General features: G+C 41.2%; 1 protein-coding gene across 1 annotated transcript; it reads left to right on the forward strand.

Moving 5' to 3' along the window:
* The first annotated feature begins 1890 nt into the window (after positions 1-1890).
* Positions 1891-22576, forward strand: ngfa (nerve growth factor a (beta polypeptide)). Its single transcript, XM_056384267.1, has 3 exons — positions 1891-2157; positions 20347-20454; positions 21298-22576. The coding sequence occupies exon 3, from the start codon at positions 21309-21311 to the stop codon at positions 22188-22190; it is 882 nt and encodes a 293-aa protein (XP_056240242.1). The 5' UTR covers positions 1891-2157; positions 20347-20454; positions 21298-21308; the 3' UTR covers positions 22191-22576.
* Positions 22577-26454: the final 3878 nt, after the last annotated feature.

Consider the following 26454-nt stretch of genomic DNA (forward strand, 5'->3'; position numbering starts at 1 on the left):
GGATTGTGACTCATCCCAGTTATTATGACACACACATGTGCACTGTAACAATGATTAACAGCACATTTTTACCACACCAAACCCTGATGCAACCACAAACAGCCTTGTATCATGTCCATGGAGCGGTGGGATACTTTTCTTTTTTTTTTTTTTTTTTTTAAATAACCAGAAAGGCACAACATATTTTCATGTCATGATTGAACAGTTGATACATGTTAGAAATCACAGAAATGACTGAATCACCAGAGAGTTCAACTACATATATAAAGATTCAGCAACTTTCAGCTCTTCACCCTGGATACAAACTTAGACAAATTACCTAAGGTTAAGAAACTTGATCAACAATGCAGTATTAAAATCACCTGCATTCAAGTCTAGGCCTAAAACAAGGTCAAACATGCACACAGATCCTCCAAAGCACTCCCAGCATCAGAATGCCTGACATATGAGGATATCGGTGCACTCTTAACCTCCTCTCCACCCTCCCAGCTCTCAAAGTGCTCACCCCTCCTCAGCGTTTCTCACCCTTAACCAACCCCGTGGGGTGCAGGGTCAAAGTTCACCATCTGGGGTTTCCCCTTTCAAACTCAGGCTTGATAACAAGGGCCAAGGCAGTTTTGACAGTGACACAAGCGTGTACACACACGCACACACACCAGAAAATGTCACACACAGAGCCACCGAAAGAGCCACGACAACTTCAGGGTAATGCCCGCTTTGGGTTTGAACTCATCAGTGAGGGGTCAAAATTCTTGAGAGCCCTCTCAAGTTTTCTCACCTGTGTTATTTCTTCCAAGCCCCATTTGCACCCAGTAAAGTTTATTCATTAACAGAGACAGCACCAGCGTTTCAGCTAAAAGTAAAGGAATTCCATTTTCCCAAGAGGAGGAGAAAAAGGATGACAGTGACACACAATCCTTCCTTTCTCTCATTTTTCTCTGTCTTTTTTTTCCCCCCCCTCTCTGTCTGTCGAAGCAGAGGGGTGGGATGTCTGTCTGCTCAGCGCCAGGGGCTCTGACAACGATACGGCTCAGGTCAGAGAGAAGCCGTGAAAGAGACAAACACATAGAACCAGAAAGAGGGTGAGAAGGTAAGACGGGAGAGACGGGAAAATAAGGATGCATAAACAAGAGAGGGGCAGAAATGTCAGAAAGGGACTGTTGTGACACTGGAGCCTGGAGGCCCTGTTGAATGCAGGGTGTGGCTAATATCTACCAGGGTGAGGGGGATATCATAGTTGCATAGTTTGACTCTTCTTGTTGCTCTATTTCCCATTTTCTGTCCATTTGCCAGGGACAAGTAGCAGAGATAAATTCCTGGTTGCAACAGACCATCAAACTTCTATTCTTGTAACTCCATGAATCTCATTGGACTGTACACATTTTCTCTACGTTTGAACTGCAAAAGCATGCGCAGATTTACGGTATCAGTTTATAGAAAATGGCAGAGTACACCGTCTCTGAAATGGTCGGTGAGTTGTGAAGCACATTGCGCCTCCAACTCCATATCCAAGGGGATCTGTGCCAAGCCAGCAATGACTCAGGTGTGGAATAACAATGACAATTTTGGGAAGCTTTCATTGCACAGGGCAAAGCCTGACCTCACTATTAGGTGACGTCAAATCTCAAATGAAAAGAAGTTGAATCATCCCCCAGTGAAAGTTTGTTTCCACTGGTATTGCACACACACACACACACACACACACACACAGACAGACAGACAGACACACACACACACACACACAAAAAAAAAAAAGGCAAACATGAATGAAACAGTGAATGGAAAGAGAGAATGAATAACAGCAGCTAGGTGTAAATTATGAGCAGCTGTGCTTTTTTTTTTTTTTTTTTTTTTTTTTACGGAAGCACGTGGAAAGGGGAGGCACTAGGACCTGCAGTGAGCCACACAGGAGGGAGGGAGCAGCTTTGGAACTTACTAAACTTTTAGAGCAATCCACTTCCCAAAGAGTGTGGGAGGGAGACAGACAGAAGTGGATGGCCCGAGACCTGTATTCACAGCTTTAAAAGCAGGAGCGGGATTTGGAGTTTGGGATAAGTCTGCCCCCCGGCCTGGAGAGAGAGTGAGGTGGAATATAACAGAGTTCACCTGGAAGTTTTCACTCACTGGGGAGGGAAGAGAAGGAGCATTAACAGGGTGGTGAGTCCTACCTACCTTGTTCGTTTAAAAAACTCAATTAAATATGGTGTGAATGTGTGGAGTGTGTATGTGTGTGTGTGTGTGTGTATGTGTGTGCAAACAGGACGGAGAAGCAGAGAAGAAGAGAGAAAAGAAGAGAAGAGTTTCTCTCAGAAAATGTACTCTAAAGTTTTCTTCATACCTGTCAATAAGTGAAAGTGGAGCCTCTGAATTGAGATTGAGCTCAGCAGCAGTCATTTAGTCCTCTGTTGGAGGGGGGAGAAAAACACACAGGAGTTACTAAGAAAAGTTCAGTTGAGTGATGAATGTGAAGTTTGTGTTGCTCTGTTCTGTAAACAGTTTCAGTCAGATACACTACAGTAGTTTTCCAGGTATGTGCAGATGGAGAGAGGGAATGGAAGAGGAGAGGATGTAGAGAGAAAGAGAGAATAGAGGTGAGGATTAGAAAAAAAAAAAAAGGGGGGGTTCTCCAAACTTCAATGGGAGCCAGTTCACTGTTCAGAAAGCTCCTGGGACATCAGGTTACCTTCTTTCTCTCTCTCCCTTTTTTTCTATCTGTCTCTCTCTCCCTCTTTTTCTATCTGTCTTTCTCTCCGATCATGTTACACAACCCTCAAAGGACTTGTAGATTCTGATGAGCTCCGATGTCCAACATGAAGTATGTTGCTGAGGTTATCCTCATGTTTGGGTGGAGCGTATGGGTGTGCAGCTGATTATCCATTAATATTCTTATATTTTAATTTGTTTGTAATTGTGTGTGTGTATGCAAGCGTGTGTGCTAAACACAGACCTCATGCCTGCCACTCCTACCAGGGAATTCCTTTCGGGCTTTGACAGGGGAGGAATGTCACCATGGACCAGCATTTACACACACAAACAAACATTACACACTAAAGGTTTCAAATGTGTCCTGTGGGTGCAGTTATTTCATTATACCTGTTATTTTGATGTAATTTGAATGTGTAGCAGATGTAAAAAAAGAAAAAAAAAAAAAAAGGTTTTGTTGCAGGGTTTATAAAATTCCCAAATGGTACAGACATGTCAGCTTATATTTTTGTCACATGCACATATCTCTACATCGTCTTGTGTCTCCAGCATCGTGCTGTGTCAAACGGAATCAGAACTCGGCGCATAGTCCAGTGAGTAAAACTCTCTAAAGAGAAAGGTACACCGGTCTGTACAAAAAGAAATTTTTTAAATTGTTTACGAGCTTGAATTTTGCTGCCAGTGTGTGCCGGAGGGGAGCGCGCAGTGTTTTCATCACCTCTCTGTTGGTCCACAGAGGAAGTGGACAGAGAGGGCTGCAGCAGTATATCTCTATCACATGACATCTCAACAGATAGTGTACTTTGTCTGTGTGGTTAACACAGGACAACTCAGAGGACATTCACTTACAGTCCAACTGAAATTAAAATGCACATATTTATGTTGCCTGTATGAGCTTTACAAATTAGATAACCTGTGTCCTGTTTATGGGGAAAATCATAACCCAAAAAGAGAAAATTATATTTTCCATCACTACTACTGGCTTTACGCATACTATTGGGCCGTCTGCATAGCTGGAGAACATTCTAGCATAAAGCCAATCAAAAGATTTCATTGTCACTCAACTGTTGTGCCACTGACTGGCAACCCGGACAGCAGCCTACAACACCAAAACAACTAAACAGCCATGAATGGCAAACCACAGCAAATATACAGTATATCTACCAGTGGACATAATAGATCTACCCCGTATCTCACACTTGCCAACATCAGCTTGCCAGCTTTAAACAATTTCCACATGTCAAAGTTGGTTATTTTTAGATGTGGATATGGAACAGTACAGTCCTTTTTCAGCCATCACCACTACTAACTTTTAACTGCTGCCCCATGTAATCTACCTTGGAATCTCTCTGTTTATAATGTATCTTGGCTGCCCTTCTGCCTCACCTGTCTGTAAGCCATGTGGAATGATCCAGATACTTGCAAACTAAACGGGCATTTGTGATACAGCTTCTTGTTTTGTTCAGTTTTATCAGCAATGCATTATTTTGACTGCAGAAAGGAATGGTAATCTGTCACTGCTTATGGGTTGAATTTGAAATGCTCATACTTATATTCTTCAAACCTAAGTGCAGTGGCATTGCTAAAAACAGCGTAAGCCATATAAACTACTGTGTGTATGTGTAGAGAGGGCAGTGCTGTTTTCCCCCGCAGACAAAGATGTCTGTGATTATTCATGACCCTCTCAGGTTTCCCTTTGAAGCTGAATTACAGCTTTCCCTATGTTAGCACCAGTGTATTTGTGTGTGCATGTGTGTGTCTGTGTGTGAGAGAGAGAGCGAAAGATAGAGAGAGAAGGGGAAGAGATAAAGGGTAACACTTCACAATAAGGTGAGCAAATTATGAGTAGCTGCTGTGGAACGAATATTGAAATAGTTAAATGTTTACTAAGAATGCGTTAGTTTATAGCAACGACATAATACTGAGTTAATATTTCCTTATATCCATGGGTTGAAAGTTGAAAGTCACCCAAGAAAATATTATATATAAATATATTACATATACAGTATATTTCCACCAAGATATCTACCCAAACAAAATTATAGAATGATTGTTACAATCTACTCTAGTAGCACTTGTTAAACTTGCAGGTTACTATCCTTTGCAGCTTTGACTTTGATACGTTCATCATTTTGTGCAACTTACAATATATTTGTGACAATTTTAGGGTAAAGCTTGAGCTTGTTTTGTCAAACACATGGCACAAAATAATCATATTTTAGTTTGGGTAAATAACCCATTGGTACCATAAGAAATAACAGTAAGACTGGGTCAAAACAAGTCATGAAGTTAAGCCTGTATTGTGTCAGTTGACCCTGTGGAGTAAAGTAGATCATCGTCTCTACCAACGTACAATGTAGCTACTGAGGTTTACCAGAAATGCTCCATTCATTCATGAAGCTGGATAGCATACTTTTAAAAAAGAGATATTACATTGAGAGCACATTAACAGTGATGTTTTTATCAATATAATATTATTATTAGCTAAATCAGCCTGACTGGATGCTGTTACTTAACTGGTAAACTAGACAGTGGTTGATAGATTTGTTCCTTACTCATTCCTTTGTATCTCAGGATCTTGTCTACGTGTAATAACCAATAACAGTGCAACGCAAGATGCATTTGGAGTGAGCGGCCATTTTGTTCGGCGCTCTCCTGTGTGGCGACGTGACGTAATGACGCCATCTCAAGCGGCATGCAAATCTGTGAAAATGCACTCATTCAGATTATGACAGGAAGAAGCTCCGCCCCTTAAACACATAAAGGATGGAATGATATGAGCTGTCTAGACTGTAGAGTGTTGTTATGGGACACCTGGGCAGGGACAGGCTGCGACAGCACACCTGGACCGTGAATTTAACAGTGGCTCTTTAACCCGAGGGCCTAATACCAACCGCGCTAACCCCTAAAGCATAGAGCAACCCTGTCTCCTAAAGATTATGTACATATACAGCACTACTAAACAGCATTCCCACAATGCTGTCGTGGCAACGCAATGACTAGCTGGATTATGTTCAGAGGTAATTTGAATGAATGAAGCATGACACTTATTAACAGCTGAGTCTCCAGGAGGTAGCTGGGGCGGATAGCAGGCGTACAAAACTGTCACACCAGAGACCGTTCACACCCAGGGTCCCGTCTGTGGTTAGGTTTAGGCAACAAAAGCACTTTGGTTGAGGTTAGTGAAAGATTGTGGTTTTAGTCAGATATAAATAAACGCGTGTCTGAAGTCACTGAGTGCTGTGAGTGTTTAAAACATAACCATAAATAAAGCAAAAAATAATTACATTCCCTTCAAAATGCATTTGCTGCTGGAAATTAGTTGCATAGAATTTCTAGTAGACAGGGTTGCTTGAAGTCATATTAAAAATCAAGAAACACATCAACACAAAAGTATAGAAGAGAAAGTGCCCAACAATACTACACTGCTCTGCACATTTGTTCCAGGCCAAACAAAAGTAAAAAATTGTTACTTTGGTACAGATACCTTATCACCACACGTAGCTTTACATGAGTGCTACTAAAATATTAGAAGATCTGGGACAGTGCCAGCTGGCAACACAAAATGATTCAGCGTTTGTTCACAGAACGATAATGCCTGATCTCCCCACAATACAAGATTTCTTATCCGACCACAAAAGCTTGAGGCAGACTAATGAACTGGAGCGATCTGCCGGTTAGACACAGTGGTTAATAATCCCATTAGTTAAGGATAGTTTTTATGTAAACACCTGTTCTCAGTTGATGACTGCGATATTTGTGTTACCTGCAGACCCGATCAGGGTTCTGCAATTGCAGGTACATTAACTGTCATGCAGGCGGTACTGTATCTCATTTAAACTTGTTGAAGACACTATTGTTGCATGTTAAACCACTGCATTGCATGGTCTTTTGGATAGTGGATTGTGTGTTTGTATCCTGCTGTAGCCAAAAGTGACGTGTCAGTCAAGAATTCTAAGTCACATATTTGTCGAAATATATGACTGTGTGAAAAGCTGTGTGAGAATGAGCTTGTTGAACAGAGAGCATCTTCTCAAATTCCAAAGCCAAGTTTTATTTTGTGTTATCTTCTATCATATTACACTTTAAATGTGCATGACAGCACATGTATTTCTAAAACAACTTCAGTCTAACCTTCACTTAGATTATATAAAAGTTACCTTAAGTTACCTTAAGAGAACAAAACATACGATTAAGCAAAAGAAAAACATCTCTGTATGTTTCTGAGAGAAATAGGTTTGAACATCTAGAACAAAGCTTCCCTGTCAGGGAAAAATGAGGAGATAATAATTCATGGGTCCAAACATAAACCAAGGCCCTGCTTTGGTTATATTTTGGGTCGCTAGAGCTGCAGTCTGGCACAGGTCAATGCACAGAATGGGGTGGGAACATCTGGTGTAAAGTGAACCAGCTCTGTTCTGTCTGGATTCAGTGGGAGAGGTAAAAGGTCATAGTTCAGGCCCAGGGTTACGTCTGTGTTTGTGGAGGAAGATGGAGATCTGGAGGTCATTTCTTGTTGACGTTTCCATTACAAACAACTTCTCACAATGTTCGGGAGAAAATTTATTCATTAGAAATCACACCTAACGATGTTTGACATTTGTAACTTGCTGGATTTGGACAGAATAGTTGTCAGACATGAACAGGATTCTTTTGTCCCAGCACCTTCTTCCCATATGGACCTGTTTTTCAGATCCTGTTCAAAGAATAATACACTCCTGTGTTTAGACTTCTCCATACATAGAAAACTGAATCCAGGACTGTTAATGCAAGTCAGCCTTTGTGTTTGACAGTTGAAGATCTGATTTCGGCAGGTGCTCCATCAAAGGGGTTATGTTTGCCTGTGTCTACGTGTTTCAGTTTCTATGGCTGTGCACATGTGCGTGTGTGCACTGTATATGCTTCAAAAAATGACAACTAAATGTGCAGACATGCCTGCTCATTCCACATTAAATGCCTCTATGATTTTTAGCTATGACCTGCCTTGCATGTGCATGCAGCCCAAAGACACAGTAGCTGATAAATCACCAAATTACCGGAGCTGTTCTTGTTGCTAGAATAACAGTGTTGTGGTCTTAATCTGTTGACTTAGTGCACGCCGGGTGTTTTGAATTGTTTCACCGCAACCCCTTTTCATGTGTGTGTGTGTGTGTACATTTGGATTGATGTGATGACACTGTCTCACTCTCGCTTTCCTTCCCCTTTATCCCAATTGGTAGGGTGCCTATAGCTTGCCTGGACATGAACCTCTCCCTTGTTGCCCTCAACAGAGCAAGAATACTTGATCAAATATTGAAATTCACACCAAAAACTCAAAAAGACAAAATTAGCATTTGCTGTCGGACACTTTGCGATAAATATGTTTTTCTTAGTCATACAATAATCTGCTCTCACAAATTCTGGCATAAGATCAAGATGGAAAGATCAAGTTTACTCAAACAAAGACAGTAAAGAGAAGAAATAGAACCATAAACCAAACCAGCACTGGAGGAATGTGGTCTGTACATGTGTATTAGCAATGCGCATGTGTGTACATGTGGATATACATGTGTGTTTGTGTTGGATACGCATCAAACACACACACGCCTTAGCCCCAAGGATACAAGTGAAGACACTTATTATGCACTTATTTGGATTATGCTGATTTGGGAATACACAATAAGCAGGAGGGTGAGCCACTGGCCAATCACCACAATAAGCAGGAATTAATAAGGCGTCTTTGTTCTTATAGTTGTTTTAGCCAAACAGGATCTCAAAAACTACCACATCTGCCTTCAAACTATCCTTTTTTTATCATCATGTCATCAAGTTTTGTTTTTAGCTAAAACTTGTGGATTTATGTTGTGTCATGGGGAGTATTAGGGAGGATGACGCTGTAGGAAGCCATTTCTCTCGGCTGGATTCTCTGTTAAATCCATGCATCAAGGTCCATAGTAAATATAAATTTATCTAAACCCCCGCTGCAGGTCACATACACACATGAACACACATGCAGACCGTCTGGAAAAGTAGCTACTTTATCTCTTTCACCAGAGCTCTGCTCACACACTGGACATGGCATGTTGCTAACAGACAGAGGATGGGCCTGGGAGGTCCCACGCAAACAGGTGGTTGACATCAGCTAGAGGGAGAGAAGGAGGGAGCAGAGGGAGATAGGGAGGCAGAGAGACACAGAAGCAGAGAGAGAGAGAGAGAGAGAGATGACAGAACGATGTGGAGACCACACAGAACAGAAAATGGCCGGGTCAAGTCTTTAGTGAGAAGGGTGAGACAGTAATCAAACAAAGGTTGGAAGTGACGACAACATAAATTTTTTTACACTCTCAGAGGATTGAGTACAGTTCTGACAGGGCCATCTGTAACCATCCAGCTAAGTGGATTGTTCTGATTCAAAAAGAGAACAAAGCCAAATACTTAAAGTGGTACGAGTAAGGTTTTACTGTAGTTCTAAAATGTTGATTACTAAGTTGAATGATGTGAAATATGAATCCTTTACTTTTCATTTTTGATGTATAAAAAACAAGACTATATATATAATAGAAGCTTTTTCAGGCTGGACCTGGAACAGCAGTCCTTGAAGCTAAATGCTAATCCCAGAATGCTAACATGCGCAACATAACAATACTAACATGCTGATTTTAAACTGGTATGATGTCCATGCATCGATAATCTTGACAATCATGGTATTTTATTAGCAAATTTTAGAATGCGAGTGAGCACTAAATACAAAGTACAGCTGAGACAATGTCAATATTTTTGCAGGTATTTCAAAAATGACATGATTACTTGCAAAATTATTAGCTGAACCGCAACAGTGGGGCCAGCCCTATTAACATGAATGTCCGAGACTGACTGAGTGAGTGATCAAGCTACACCACTGGCCAGCCGAATGCCATGTGACTGAGTCATGACGTTACACCATTGGTTGGCTGGCTGAGTGATGGAGTTTCCCCACTGGCCTCTGCTCTTTCAGAATGAATTGGTGTGAACTAGCAGCGTTGCCAACTTTGCACATTTATCACCTAATTTAGTGACTTTTCAGACCTCTTAAGTGAATTTTTTTCAAAGAAACACCTAGCGACAAGGAAGTGCCTGCTGGTTAACATGTAGTCTTAATAGGCCGTGTAAAGATAGATAGAAGATAAAGGGGTGAATCAGGCTGACACTAGACAGAATATACAACACGATGACATGGGCTCTTTACAGCAGTTCCACAACAGTTTTCAAATATGTCCTCAATCACTGACCAAATACAGTCCAGCCATACACTAGGTTTTGACCTATACTCTTGTATGATGTTGCTTTATGGATGAGATGCATGGCCATATATCTCAACATCAGCATCTTGAAGATGTTAAGGTATTTCAGAAAAAGAGAAAAATTTGACCTGCTGGTGGTCCTAGAGGAAAAGGGGATCACCAAAGTCAGTAGGATTCATCCTCTGGGGACTATGAATGTCTGCAGAAAATTTCATGGCAGTCCGTCCAACAGTTGCTGAGATATTTCAGTCTGGACCTACTTGCCATCCATCCAGCCATGTTGCTAAATTAGGATTTGAGGTTACTGTGAAGAGGTTGTCAGTTAAGTATGATGGCTCTTTAAGGCCACATGGCAGCAGGATGTCATCATTCAAGTTACGTATTTTGCTTCAGTGTTCTGGAGCGAGATATTTAATCCCTACACGCTTCAAAGGTGCCGCGCTGGTTGGTTGACCCTTCGCCCCAAACCACGGGGCTGAGAGAAAATTTAATTAAGTTTATCAAATCAAATCCATGTTGCACCAATTTAAAGTGGAAGGCAAAACTCAATGCAAACTTTCTTCTTAGAGCGCTTTCATTTTACTGTAACAGCCAAATACTGTCCTCACTTTTATGCTATATTTAGCTTATTCTCATAACATGCCTCAAGAAGGGAATATTTTTATGCTTACTGTGTGGTGTATTCAATTACAGAATCCAAGTAGGAGCGTATCATACATGCATATCCAAATGTCTGACGCAAGATATGCCCAGTCTACGGGCCCACACCCATGCTCATGGCATCAGACGAGAGCGCAGCACTAGTGGGGCGTAATGCAAAACTTGGGTGACTGAGTGAGCACTGCCTGTTTACGCCTCTGAATGCAAATTTACCTGTGTGATTCATTCGTGATCACTCCTCCACTGTTTTGCTTACAATGTCACGCAGCAGAAGAGTCACGTGCAAATCGATATGCATGATTTCATAGAGGCTACAAGCCGTGGAAGACGCATTCAAAGCACAGATAACAGATCGACAGAAGTTGAGTCAAATCAAACTCAGGGTGTCAGGCTGAATGACTCACGTTCACATTAGTCAGTGATTTTTATCAGAAACACGACTGAGACTTATTTCACGTGATCAGTGTCAGCGCAATAGTATCAACATGAGGAAGCGTCTGCTTGGACGGCATAGAAGATTTTCAAGCTCTGCTCCGGTTGATGCCCTGAGAGTAAATAAGCAATATGAGCTCCAACAGCTCTGAGCTCTGTTATAGCCACTGGGAGGAAAGACTCCTTTTGTCCCTCACTCCTCAACTCTTTGCAACTCCCCTTATTCCTCCCTCCTTCTGCGTCCTTGAACTCTTCTTTGTCTACATTTCTGACCCCCTGCAACCTTGTCCCTCCTTGCTATGTTTCTTTCTATCACATACTCCTTTATTTATGAAATTCCCAAGACATCTCATTGCCCATCTGTGCCCCACCCTCCATTGCTTGTTGCCTCTCCCCATCCCTTGATATCTCTGACTTCTTGCTCTCCATCCCTCTGTCTTCATCTCTCTCTGTGGCCAGACAGGCATTCCTGCCTCTGGCCCTCCTCCTCTCACTGCTCCACTGTGGGAGCTTCGATTCTCACCAGGAAGGGGGGAGTTATTACCACAGCCATGCCAAAAGATTAACCACTTGTCATGAGAAGATTGTTGAATGTCAAGGTCATAAAAACTAGGGGTCTGGAAAACATGTTAATCATTGTGTTCATCCTGCCTTCAAGGCCTGGAGGACTGGCCTCCCACATCTGCTGGTCCAGGGCAGGGAGAGAGTGGGTTGACTGGGGATGGGCCCGGTTGGGGAGGGAGATAGAGGGGGAGAAGGCCTTCCACTAACAGAGCCATGGTGCTCTGGCTGTGGCTTTGCCTCATTGCCAAAGGAGCCTCATGCCTGGAGTTCTGCTGGGGTCCAAGGCAGCAGCCAAGAGTTCATTATAAGGACAAACAACACCACACCACTGAAATGAATGGTCTGTGAGGACTTTTTAAGCAGTGAAAGTAGAATTAAAGTATGACCGTTAGTTGTGTCAGAAATAAATGTGTTGAACTGTTGAACTAAGCTGCATTCACCTTTGTGGGTACAGCCGGTCACTCTCAACCACTGAAAGATGATGAAATACGTTTCTGAATTTCCAGAACTGCTCAATAAGAAATTGGCCTCATATCAAGACCACACAAATAAAATATTCTCTTGGCGTTATATCAACATGCAGATGCAGCGGCCACGTTTGTAACAAAAACACTGTTTGAGTCTCTGAAATGTAGCAGTCTACTGCTAGGAAGGTAGTAATACAATGTGAGTACACCTTTAGTTTCATTAATGGATGACAGTTCTTAGTTTGTGATATAAATCCAAGCACATCACATTTGCATTGCTAGAGGAATGTGCTCACTTATCATAGTGGCTTTTTAATAAATAAAATGTAATGCTTTTCTAAATGTAACTATAACATATAACTCACCTGTTCATGAACAACCCCAAAAACACTTCACATATTTCAACAAAGTAGGCAGTTTTTTTTTTTTTTTTCCTGGGAAAGTGCTAGAAACCACATTATTAGAAAAAAAGAAATTCCTTGGTGTACAAAGAGCTGCATTGTTTCACTTTACAGTTTCTATTTGCTACTCATCTCTTTCTTCCAAATGTAATTACTACTGGACTGAATGTCTGCTAAAATGTTGTTTATTTTGGATTCCTTTCATAAATGCCACAAGGATCCAATCTTTCTATTATGATGCATTATTGTTCGACTTACTGTAGGACAATGTGCGACAGTAGACAAAAGGCTGAGGTTACATTATAGACATGTCTCTGCTTCGTCTCGAGGCCGCCCTAGCTAATCAAAAGTGACTCGGACATATACTGTGCCAGGAGCTGACTTGAAAGTTTCACCACATGTGAGAGTATGCATCGCTGAAGATGTGTGAAACCCCAGTTGAAAAGCAGATTAAAAAGATCATCTTCAAGCCAGGGAGATACAGTACACGCCTGTCAGGGCTCTAAGGTTGATGGAACTGTGTTTCTGTATCTTGGATGGGAATAGGAGCCTTGTCAATGTTGAAGTAGCTTTGAGACTTGCTACATCTAATAGAAAGGAAGTCATTCTAACTGTATGGTGACTTAAAAGTCACATTCATGTGTCATTGCACCTATCTGACAGGTAGGTGCAATGACAGATTGAATTAGTAGGTATTTACTGTCAGCTAAACTAAACCAACACACTTTTCCCTTCTTGACTCTACTTTGAAATCTACTTGTCTTGGAACGTTTGGTAAAGAGAGTTGAATTCAAGAGAGAGAATTGGTAAAAGAGTAAAAATTAAATAATTATACTATTTCCAAGATAAACTCCTTCCACTGGGGATGCTAATTGAAATCGTATTGTCTGTGTGTTTGGCATGTCTTTAGAGAAATCCCTTTACTCTCTCGCCTCTGAAACAGTAGCCAATTATTTGTATCCCACAACACCAAAAGCAAACACATAAGCACAGTCTTGGTTTGCGACAGCCAAGTTGGAAAAGAATGGGAGAGATCAGATGTCCAGGGAGAGGGTCTATGGATTTGATCAATAAATCTTTGTGTAATTTAACCCCAAACACAAGGAAACGATAGAGCAGTGCTCTGCACCTGCACACACGTACTTGCACAGTGTTGAAATCCGTTATCGATGTTAGACACAGAAACAGCGATGTATCAAGGAAGTTAACTCTGGCTTTTAACCATGAGAGAATAGACGGACAGAATCCAAGAGCAGAAAGGAAGAACCTGGCTAAATGAGAGACAGACTGACAGACGCACAGAGAAACAGAGACAGAGAAAGGCACGAAACAGCTGGATGAAGACACTGGCTCGTTGCCAAAGTGCCTTCCTTTTAGTTTCCACACCTTGCCTCCCTGTTTCCGTGATATTCTCAAGATACTCTGGGAAGATACACAAGCTTTTATTTCACCACAGCTGATGAAGAGAAACACCTGTGTAAAATGGTGATACATGTATTAAACCTTACAGGCGCCGGCCATACATATAATGTGCACTTGCTAATCAAAACAAGCAAGGCAGCACAAATACACATCGATATCTCCGCTCTCACCGCATGGCACCATGTTCATTTATATTTTTATTAGAAATAAATGTGTCTGAAATAGTTGGTTGTAAAACTTAAGACTCCATATATTTCAGAGATTTTGTTGGCAGTGTGTTAATGAGCTATAAAAGATTCAGTGGTTGTGTGAAGTGAAGTACCTGCCTCTGTGTGCCTGCCAGTATCAAAAAGATAAGTTGAAGGTCAGTTACGTTTTGAGAGAAATATATTTGAAAGTTGGAAATACATATATCTGTGTGTTGTACACGCCAAGCACATTTTATTGCTGCACCCTGTAAACCCTTCATGCTTATACAAGCTGATGTCAAGAGCTGCACATCATGTTCTTTTCTCCATATTGCAGCAGTTGGTCAGTCCATACTATAACACTTTGTACAGTAAATGTTCTTTTGTTCTGCTTATCTTGCATCATTTGTCATCGCACTGCGGAGTCAAGTGCTTTAACAGGTTGTGTGTGCCTGTCAGTTTGACGCTGCCTGTCTCTCTCTTCCTGTGTCCTGAGGCCAGAGCAGCAGAGTTTACTGTTTGAAGTATCACTGATGTACAACAGGTGCCTTGGTTCTCACAGCAAATGACTTTTAAACATGAAGATGAGGGGGAAAGGCCGGAGCAGAAACTGATCTCTTTCATCTCTGCTACTCACATTACAACTGTCAAATGTGTACTTATATAAAACAATTGGTCTATAAGACACCCTGCGATGATAATCACATGTTTGCAATTTGTAAGTTTTGCAATTGCCAATGTTAGCATTAACAGCTGTTTACTTGCCAGTCTAGAAGAAACGTTGCGAGTTCAGCATCAAATGTCATTCCTTTACTCCCAGGAGTAGATCTGATATTTCTGCTAGTTGCCAATTTTGGTGCAGATCAGACTTTTCATCTGTGTCTGGGTCTGACTGAGGCTCACATGCGTGAGTCTCTCCCATGTTTTCTCTGCGCTAACCGACTTGATACGCACTGCTCTTTCACCGGTAAACCTAGCTCAAGCAGCGGTGAGGAAGTAAGCGAAGATGTGCATCCAGCCCCTTTTCAGAGTTTGTGTTTTTAATGAGGGAAATCATGTTAAACTAAATATTTATCGTAGCAGAGTGTTTTTTACATAGTTTAAAACATGTCTGGAGGGGAACTTTTACCTTTCTTAGTTAAAGTCACACTCAGTTGTACCATGCCAAAAGAGACTCAATCATGTGAGTTTAAGTTGAAGAAGTATCAATGACTTAGTTGTTACTAATCAAACATATTGTTCCAATTTGACTTCAATGCAATGGCATTTGATTTAGATTTTTTACAATTGTCTACAAATTACAAATGAGTACAAAAACTACAGAATGACTTGTGTTTCTAAGCCATCGTGAACAGTGAATGTCAAGCTGGTATATACAGTGTAATAGCTATTAACAAATAATTTAATTTATATTAAATGCCATTTCAACATTCATCATTTATAGATCAAAGATATCTGTGTAAATGGACCTGGCCGTTGTGTCACATCAAATTAAATTATAATCAGAATTATAATCACTGCAGTATTTCATTGTTTTTTACAAATTTTCTGGCTTATGAAAAACATGCATTTTCTGAGGTTATTTTATGGTATTGCATTTTTCTGACTGTGTGACCTGCGCTGTGTATCTCATACACCAGACTTTTAAAGCGTTCCCAAGAATAGCCAGCTGACAGCCTCTCAAGAACGTTTGGAGAGCGTAACTTAATTGTGCTTTTAACAGACTCTGCATGACATCATTTTGCGTGACAAGAACTCGAGTCATGGCGATGTCTGGGATGTTGCATCAGTTTCACATGGCAGCTTGTCTAAACTGTGACAAGCAAATTGTCCCTCTATGAATGACAAGCTCTGATTACAGTTGTCAATGAAACAGGGAACGTAGGAGAAATGGAAGCATTACAGTTATGAGTCTGGCTCCGTAAAGTGAAGAGACATCTGATTCCCATGTGAACTTTGTTTCAACCCCGTTTCGCTTCGAATGAAACCTTCCCTAAAGTAAAACTTATTTGGTCCACAAGGTGCAATCTTTTTAAATCCTTGCATTCATTGATTAATGAGCATTAGAGGAAATAACTCTTCAAACATTTGGATGTGTAAAGTGAAAGAGAGCAAGTTGACCTGGCGGTCATCCCTCTTGATAATTATTTCCAGTGGATGACAGCAGGAGGAACTGCACTACACTAAGTTGATGAGAGACACAGAAAAACTGTTTACCTTTCTCTGTTTCTCTCTGCATCCCCCTCTCTGTCTCTTTTCTCCCTTCCTCTCTCTATCTCTGCTGCTGTCAGCCTCTCTTTCTCACCCCCTCATAATCTGATGCTGTTGTCATCACGCTGAGAGAGAGGTGTGTGTTTGTTTGAAGGAACTGCTGACACGCTGCTCCTGCACATCTTTTAACAAGGACTTGTAACTAATGACTAATGCATCACACAGATTGGAAGAACCCCTTGCTAACTGTAAACTAACCTTGGATTGGTGGCAGGCAATGCTCTACTAAACTGCTCATGATTTGGCATATCTGTCTTGTTGTCTTTGTATCACAGTCAACACATGTAGCTGTACTGTAACCACATGCAGTAATTTGGCAACTTGTGCACTGGCAAACTAAATAAAAACGTGTCACTGGCTAACACTGCATAGTCTTTACCAGTAACTGTGTGGCTGGGCTCCACCGCATTGGGCTAAGTAATTACTCTCTGGTTTTCCAGGTCACAACCCAGCAGCTGCGTGACGTATGTCTACTTTCCACATACTTTCATCGACTTTGGCAATCCTGTTAAACCAGGTGGTGCCATGTGGTGCCTTGAACGCCCATGCCATCGTGAGCATTGGAAAGTGATGGATGACTCAGAAGAAATGGTCTTGATTTACAGTTCGGTAAAACTGGGGAGTCAGGCCATTGTGAGAAAGGGAACCTCCTTAAAGCAGGAGATGTTACAATAAGCCTTGAGGCTGTTTTACAAAGTCTGTTCTCATAAACAACCTCCTTGGTGCAAACTATGCAAAGCACGAATCATAAAAGGATATCGAACAACTTCTTTGTTTATACCGGTTTGTATTAAGACAGTATGTTGAGTGTCTGGAAATGTGAACCATACAGTGTCATGTCATTTCTGTGGTATTTGCTTAAATGGATTTGGAATACCTTTGTCATTATTTGGCAGGCACATGTGAGCAGGACTGTCTCCTACAGACTATTCTTCAAGGCATCTCCCGTGTGTGTTTGTGTGCTCTTGATTTTTTTTGCCTGGATACTAAAGAGGAAAGCAGCTCACTGTCCTGTGCAAGTCAAAGCGCAGGGAGCCTCACACACCACTTTGAGACTTCCTGTTTTATCAGTACCATATGGATCGTCACAGTTTGATATAGGATGTACGTTAGTGTGTAAAATCCATCGGACCATTTGAGCTTTTTACTCCAGGCCCAGTCAACACCCTGCGAATGTGGCTGAATTATCTATCTTCCTGCTGCAGCTAGTACACAGGCTCTGCGTGCGATTTCGTTTCCGCAAAACCATAAAACAAACACACAGTTTTGTGAGCAAATCCAAACCCCGTTCAACCGTAGGAGCACCTCAATAACTCATGTACATGTATGGTGGATGCGTGTATTTGGTATTCTGCGTTGCATACAGTATATGTGTGAGGGTCAGAGGGATAGCCACACATTCTGATCGAGTGCTGAAGTAATCCAATAAGTCAGAGGTGCTCTCTAAACCGCTCTGACCCTTGTGCTCCTGCGCTGCAGTGTTTACGCTGGCTCCACTGGCATTAAACACAAGCCACATATTTTTAACATTAGGATCCTCCCGGCTCACCCTGGGCCATGTAAATAGTGAGCTGCCCGTCAGCCTGGATCAATCAGCTCGCTGCCTGTTTGGACTAGCTCCATATGTGTGAGTGAGTGAGTGTGTGTGTGTGTGTGTGTGTGTGTGTGTGTGTGTGTGTGTGTGTGTGATTTAGTTTATTGAAGCCAAAAGATATAACTGCTAGGTCAGCCTCAAACGATAGCTCTTTCCATTACCTAACATTACTTGACTGTTTCACAGCTGCAATGCAAACTGACCCTGTGACAGTGACCGAAGAACTTTTGTTTAAGTAAAAGTAGCAATACCACAATATAAATTATTTCATTACATGTTTCATTATACATGTTAAAGTTCTATATTTTTTAATTTTACTTAAGTAAAAGTGCATAAGATTTATCTGTAAATAGTTAAAAATACTAATTATGCACAGTACAATGGCCACTTTTAGAGTCACAGATGATATTGGGTTATTATTAGTGATACATTCACATATGCAGCATTTAATGTAGCTTTTGAACATAGCTACTTTAAGTGCTTTTGGGTCATTTAATGTACAGTAATGCATTATATTTAAAAGCTTGTCATATGATTTTTACAACCTTACAATTATTAAAACATTAGTAAAATACCAATTGCACACACATATCACAGCACAACAAAAGTTGAGTCCTGTCCTAAAAACTTTCACCAGTAACTACAGTTATCATGTAAACACGAGGTAGTACATTTTTCCATTTGAAATGTAGTGGGGAAAAAAAGTATAAATTAGCATTTAATATAAATATTCAAGTTAAGTACTAGTTGTACTAAATAATAAATAAATTGTACTAAATACAGTATCATCATGCATGCAAACATTTCTATACTTGTTTTCCCTCATGTCTTGTAGACAGCCACGTATAATTCTAAGATTTTAAAAAAAACTCTCGGACAATCTGAGCTTGTGGGAAAATACCTGAAAAATGATTTAAGATGTTGAACTTCTCTCATGCAGCTGAGTTGTTATTTTCTAATGGGAACAGGGCCAGTGACATTTTGATATGTCTCAGCTGCTTGACGTTGTCTTTGAATTCTGGTGTGAGCAGGCAACACTGACCTCTTCAGGTTATTATGTGCTACACAGGGAGGATCTCAAAGCAAGCTCTTATTATCTGCAGGAACCTCTGCGCCACAACAGATTGAATAAAAACCAGATAAAGTTTCATTTCATTTCCCAGTTGTGGGATTAATAAAGTTAATCTAATCTAATCTAAAGTTTCATTTTTGGAAAGATTACCATGAAGACTACCATGACTAATCAATTATTAAACTTTTTTTCATATCCAGCCAGAAGGCCGACAAGGTAGTAAAATGAAACATGTTGGGGCAAAGCATTTACAACAAGACTTTGTAGTATTCCAACACTGCACCGGCAGGACGGATTTTACAGAACACTGCAGATAAGTCAAAAATACTGACACGCCAGTTTCAACTCACCTCAGTGACCCTCTGAGTGTTTGTGTGAAAAGGTTTGTGTGTATTCATACACATCACGGCATCTAAGCATGCAAACTATTCATAAAAACAACCTTATATGCATTCTTACATGCACATGTTGGCATGCATATCCAGAAAGACACTGTTTGCATGTGTGACAGAGTTTGTGTGTGCATAGGCTCCCATCACATCCCCTATTAATGATGCATGTTGGAGTGCTTTATGTTCAGTGTATATATATATATATATATATATGTGTGTGTGTGTGTGTAACATCTAATGAGGTGTGAAATGCCGCACATTCCAATGTACGCGAGCCTAAGCTCTAAGAGTTAAACATGGTGAGTGTGTGTGTGTACTTTGCATGAGATAAGGTGAGATAGTGGTAAATTGTGTATGTCTGTGAGAGCACTGGAGGTCAGGAGAAGAGAGATGAGTTTATCAGTGCTCTGTAAATAATCTCATCTGCACTGCTAAACATGTTCACCGGGCCTCAGGACTGACATCTCTGTTGGCAATTTACATGGACTTGTACTTACTAGTTTAGCATGTGGAAACCATACGTCATTCTGAAAGATAAGAAAGTGGATGCCCTTCAAAATGATACGGAAAATTAGTTCTTTTTTTACATCTTCTGTTGTCCTTTTTACTATTTTTTTTTTTTGAATATAAAGCTTTGTCTTGTGTAATCCAATGTGCAATGAGCCAAATTTATGGGAATGACAGAAATACCCAGTTCACCTTATGTAGATGAGGCATGAAGAATTCATTGAAGTTTCTGAAAAACTGAAATGTTTCCTGTCTGTGAGGTTAACTTTAGTCTTGAATGATAAAGGCGTACACATTTGTTTGTTATTTGAAACAGTAATTTGCTTCAGTAAAATACGGGACATACATGAGAAGGTGAATTGTGGGTCCATATGTTTAAGGTACATGTTTGTTCTGTATGTGTGTGTGTTACAGAGCTCTGGTTCAGGGGGTCCAGATGGCAGGCATGAGGGGCCCGGCCTGCACTGGAGTCTGGCTCTAGAGTCCACAGGGGCTCCCACTTCAACTGGACACATTCCACAGGTTCGCAAAAAAAACACTCACCACAGCAACACACAAAACAACACACATTTATGTTCTGGGACCAGAGATGTTCCCGTGATGGTGAAAATGGAGAAAACAGAGCAATTAACTGACAGAAAAACAGCTTAACTAAATCTGGACAACAGTAATTCTGCTCCATTATATTGTATTTATGCTAGGGCTGCATCTAGCTCCGATTATAAGCAAATCTATGAATAGTGAAAATAATAAATCATTTAGTTTGCTTTTAAAAGTTATTTCAGCCTGAGGCACTTGCAGCAAGAAACTGATACTTTATAGCAAATAGTTATACAGTTAGATTTGGTGGGAAAAAGGCTCTGCTGTTTGAAGGAGATCCCAATGAATCTGAGCATTGACAAGGATTCTGCTGCGAGAGGAAATGGCCACTTATTAAACACATCATATAATAATATAATAACATAATAATAATTATATAATGATGTAATAACCAAACGAAATAACACACTGGAGGAGGCTTCGTCGTAAAGGAAGCAGCAATCAGCAGAGTAACAGTGTCAGTAACAGTGTCAGGTTATAATTTCTGCACTGCACACCTGCATGAAAATAATCGGACATTACCTGCTACACAGCGGGGAATGAGCCAATCATTGTAAAGTGCAGAGCAAATAAAAGCCGATGCCACTTGGCCACAGCAAGCATGACTTCAGTGCTCTGCCTGAACTGTGGCTATGCTTCGTTAAGTAACGATAAATCCCCATCTCACGTTTTCAGAGCCAGAACAAGTCATGTACACGTCTATTTCTTTATATCTGAACTTTCTTCCCTTTTTTTTTTTTTTTTTTAAACCCGTGTTCACCTCAGGACGTGTGCCCATGAGGTCGTCACCACTGGTCCTGCTCCTCCTGATCGGCGTCCAGGCTGTACTGAACATGGGAGGTGGATTGGCCCGGAGCGCCGGGGCAGCCAACCACAAAGCAGGACAGCAGACGGCAGCCAATCATAGAGCAGGACAGCAGCAGACAGCAACGGGGGACCACTTTTCCTCACAGGAGCATCACAGGACCAGCCACCACCACAGGACCAAGAAGCACCATCGGGCAGCTTCACACGTCCAGGATAGGAGCCCCGTCGTCATGCGCTCTACATCGGATTCCCCTCCTGACCCCTCCATCCCAGTGGTGGACCCAAAGCTCTTCTCCAAGAGACGTTACCGCTCCTCGCCCCGTGTTGTCTTCAGCGAGGTGCCTCCATCACATGATGCCCTTGAAGGTGAGAGCTATGACATTGAAGGGGTGAGGGGGGTGAGGGTAAGGCGTAGAGCAGGATCGCACACCATGCACCGAGGAGAGTACTCAGTATGTGACAGCATAAATAACTGGGTGGGCAACCTGACACGAGCCACAGACATAGCTGGGAATGAGGTGACAGTGCTGCCCAACGTTACAATCAACAATGTGGTGAAGAAGCAGTTCTTCTATGAGACCACCTGCCGATACCCCACGCACAGAGGCTCCGGGAACGCAAACGGGGGAAGGCCGGGTGGACGGGGTGGCAAACAGGGTTCCAAATCTGGCAACTCAGGCTGTCTCGGCATCGATAGTCGCCACTGGAACTCCTACTGCACCAACACACACATATTCGTAAGCGCCCTCACCATCTTCAAGGAACGGACAGCCTGGCGTTTCATCCGAATCAACGCCGCATGTGTGTGTGTTCTCAGTCGGAAGTCTTGGGCAGGACGACTGGGGCACTGACTGAGGAGGACGACTCCTGACCACTGAACTATGAACCAAGCACACACATTTCTCCCAAACAGCCACTGCAGCTTTATTGCCAATACTGTAATTCTCCCCCCCCCCCACCTCCAAACATACACACACAAACACACACACACACACACACACACGCACACACACAACAGCTTCATCTATCCAACCTCTTGGCCCCTGACCCTACCTCAGTCCGAGAAGTCCTGGTTGTTTTAAGTTATGAGGACTGCATGTCATATTTATGGTTTATACAGTCAAATATGGAAATATATACGGTATGTGTATATATACAAAATGAATTCAAGCTTTTAATGTTGTTGTTATTGTTGTTGTGTTGTTCATGCTGTTATTTATTAAACACCTCAGTACTTGCCTGGTTTGTTGTGTCAGTATAAGATCGTGCTGATGTTCACATTTTCACTTCTCAATGCTCTGATCATTATTTTCATTTTAATAATAAATGAAATTAGAGCCATGTGTGGCAATTTGCGGGTTCTGACCCCTTTGCACTCAACAAAGCAGCCGAGTTCAAGCTTATTACGCAAATTAGCTAAAGGTCCATCACGGTGGCCTCTGTCAGTACAGAGGCTTTTTGTAGAGCATATTACCTTGTAGCTGTCACCACAACTTCAGCCATTCAAACTTTTTGCCCCTTAAAAAAGGTGCAATGTGTAACAATTTTAGTTTAAAATAATTTAAAAAACTGAACTAACCATCAATAGTATGTGAAGGAGCCACAGTGATGATGTCATGACCAAGACCACCATCTATTGTATTTCAGAGATATCTACTGAAATGAGCATGCTAACAAACTAGCCGCGTCCCAGACTGTGTTGTAATACCAACTATACACACTAGATGCTGTGCGAGTCAGTGTAGCGTCTAGTCTGCCCTCAGTCCCACAGAGAAGAAGAGCTTCCTCCTGAGCTTGAAGTTACACTACAGCTCCCAACTAAATAAAAAAAAATAATAAAAATGTGCCAACGAGCATCACAGAAACGCAGAGATGTCTGAAGTGCCTAGAACTCGATCTTTATCTCCTTCCCGAAGAACCACGCAGACAAGAAACCACATTCAACAACAAAGAAGCAAAGCCCGGGTAAATGCTGGTGTGTTTTTCCACCATGGGAGACAGCTCTGGGCGAGTAAAGAGATGACACTTTTCTTTTAGACGGGTGAGTAACATCTAATGTTGGTCTGTAGCGAAAAGTATCATTAGAGCAAATGACAAACCGTACTAACAAACACTTCAAGTGGCATAAATGTATGATGTTGACGTTTTAGTGATGTAGTAGAATTAAGCCTATTCCTGCGGCTGTTGTCCAGCTGGATGCATCAGTAACTTTTTTTTTTACAAGTAAGACAAATAAACTGTTTGATCCAGAGCCAGCAGGTTCAGGATCCACTGCCTAATACTGTATTTATTTTAGCATATTCAAATCTATCCTAACTACTTATTATATACACACACAACAGATCTAACATGTTTGAATATAAAGAACTTGTATGATCTAAACTAATTGTCCTATCACATGTTTGTCTGTATCAGGACCAGGATTTCAGTCCAGTCCTCCCCAGTGATGGACCAGCACCTGCCTTTTCTTCTGCATCTGGCCTCATCAACCATCAACAACCACATTACAGTAACACCTTGGAGTATCATCCCTGCACAGAACAGATATTGTCTATACTGTGATCTTTTACACATCCTGCTCAGCAGGTATTTTGTGAATACTTTTTTTCATTGTTTTATTTTTTGAATATGTTTATCTATGTATATTTATCCTTTTGACTGTTGCAGTATTTTACCTTTTTATTGTTATTTCCTGTTAATATGTTTATTGTATACTGCACCAAACACCGAGCCAAATATCTTGTAAGTAAAAACCTACCTGGCATTAAACCTTATTCTCTGGATTCTTTCGGATCCAGAGGGATCTCTTCCGTCTGAAACTGCTGGGCATCTTGCTCCAGTACATCTCTTTGTCCTGTGCTTCCTGTTGTTGCTATGCACATAGAGCACTTAGGGAATCATCTGGAATGACAAAAATACAGCATTAGCTTTATTATTTCAGTGGTTACAAATACATGGTTAACCTAACCTGTTAATTCAAACAAACTATAAGGCACAACAAAGCATTGATTTGCCCATATGGGTCCTTGTAGCGCTGATGATTCTGGGTAACTAATGATATCATTATGTGACACTTCAAAACACCATCCATCTCATCCTGGTAGAGACAGTTAGCCTCATAGTCCAGAGGGATCTCTGTATGAAACTGCTGGGCATTTTGCTCCAGCCAGTTCATCTCTGTGTCCTGTGCTTCCTGTTGTTGCTGAAGCGCATACGGCACATAGGGAATCATCTGGAATGACTAATATACAGCATAAGTAAAGTGCAGTTTTTATATTCCATTTTACTATATCAGTGAGAATTTGCATTGATTATTGGATTCGTGTTTTAACCAACCAACCAACCACTAACCCTCCTGGAAGTGGAGGTCAAAAAGTTTCTGTAAAAAAAAAACAAAAAAAAAAAACTTACAAATAAGTTACTTACCACCATAAAAGGTGGGGTCTGTAAAACTTCCATCAGTGAAATTTCAGGGCACTTTTTGCAAGTGCAATGGGTATTTTGCTTCTGGATGTCCAATCGTCAGCTCTCAGTGTACTGAAATGACTGCTCTCTCTCTAACCAACAACTTACTAATCTACTTCCATTATGATGCCTGAGGTCCAAGTTCTAAATTCTGTTCACATCACAGTACAGTAAGTTCTAAATTCTGAATACATTACATCACAAGCCGTTACCTAGGTAATCTCGAGTTCATCAAAGGCAGAGCTCAATTTAATGTCAAACTCAAACAAGATTCATAAATGTTATACTGTCATATATATTTATACTATTATGTCATGATTCATATTATGATAAAATGCATTTAGCCCATCAAACATCAAGTCCCAATTTCAAATGAATATATCCCTCCAGTGTTTTTGAATGGGTGACAAAATGCTGCAGTTTCATTCCCTCTTCACACTGACTGGTTTACAAATCAAGTGACTGTGGAGTATTTTTGACCATTGCAGACTCTATCTTTTAAATCTACCTTCAGGTCTAATGTTCTTTTTTTGATAGGCTTTGCCTCATATTAACGATGCTCAGATTTATTTATTTAACACCCACTGTAGTTTGTCTGTGTCAGCTGTAGCTAATTTCTTTCATCTGTAGTTTGTCATCCTAATCTGTACTTCCTCATTTTGGGCTTTGCTTCAACTTTAGCTTGTACTCTGTCAGCTTAATGCTAATACTAGCAAGCTAACATTAATGTTGGCAGGAGCTGTCGAGGGCTGCATCCACCTGCAACCTGAGATGATGGCGAGATACAGATACAGACTTAGAGGTGAGGACTCATGCAACAGCAGGACACTATAGTGTTGCTGTCATGCTTCCGGTTAAGTATTTTTATTTTCTCCCTCATGTTTCATTTCTTGTCTTACTGTTTTATTTTGTGAGCACTCACCCGTGTGTCTGTTCCAGGTTCCTGTCTGCCCTGCCTCCTCGTCTGTGTGCACCTGATCCCTGATTGTGTCTCCCGCACCTGTGTCTAATCACTCCCAATCAACCCCGCATATATTCCCCTTTGTGTCTTGTCTAGTCGCCAGTTCGTCGATTCTCACAGATCACGTTCCAGCTTCATAGTCATAGCTTTCTTGTATTTTGAACCTTGCTTGTTTTTCGACATTGCCTTTTGCCTTACGTTTTGGATACCTTTGCCTGGTTTAACTGCCATTGTTTGTAATAAACCTCGTTTTGCTTCAACCGAGCCGAGTCGTGCATTTGGGTCCTTACATCCTGAGCTAAGTTCATGACAGTTGCTCACCTCTTCAGTTACAAGTTTGGGATTATGATTTATTAGGAAATCCATTTGTCGAGATGCTTTCAACAGTTTTTATAGAGACCTCTTCTTCAATAGGCTGTAGTTCCAATAAGAATAATAAGTCAGGTCTGTGGATTACCCAGGGTAAGCAAGACATTGTTTCTGTAAAGAGATGTAGCTGCAGGTGTTTTCCAATGTTTGTTTTTTTTTCAACGCTGGGAGCACCACACATGGAATTCCATTCATCTCCATTGTATTTGGGTGGCGCCAGAAAAAACTGTCCAAACACGAGAAATTATCTGATGATGTGGTGTGAACTGTCAACCTTTTAAATTTAAAAAAAGTTGTGCATTATTTATAGATTTTTAAGG

This window comes from Seriola aureovittata, chromosome 9 (genome assembly GCF_021018895.1).
Source record: "Seriola aureovittata isolate HTS-2021-v1 ecotype China chromosome 9, ASM2101889v1, whole genome shotgun sequence".
In the NCBI taxonomy this organism is placed as follows: domain Eukaryota; kingdom Metazoa; phylum Chordata; class Actinopteri; order Carangiformes; family Carangidae; genus Seriola; species Seriola aureovittata.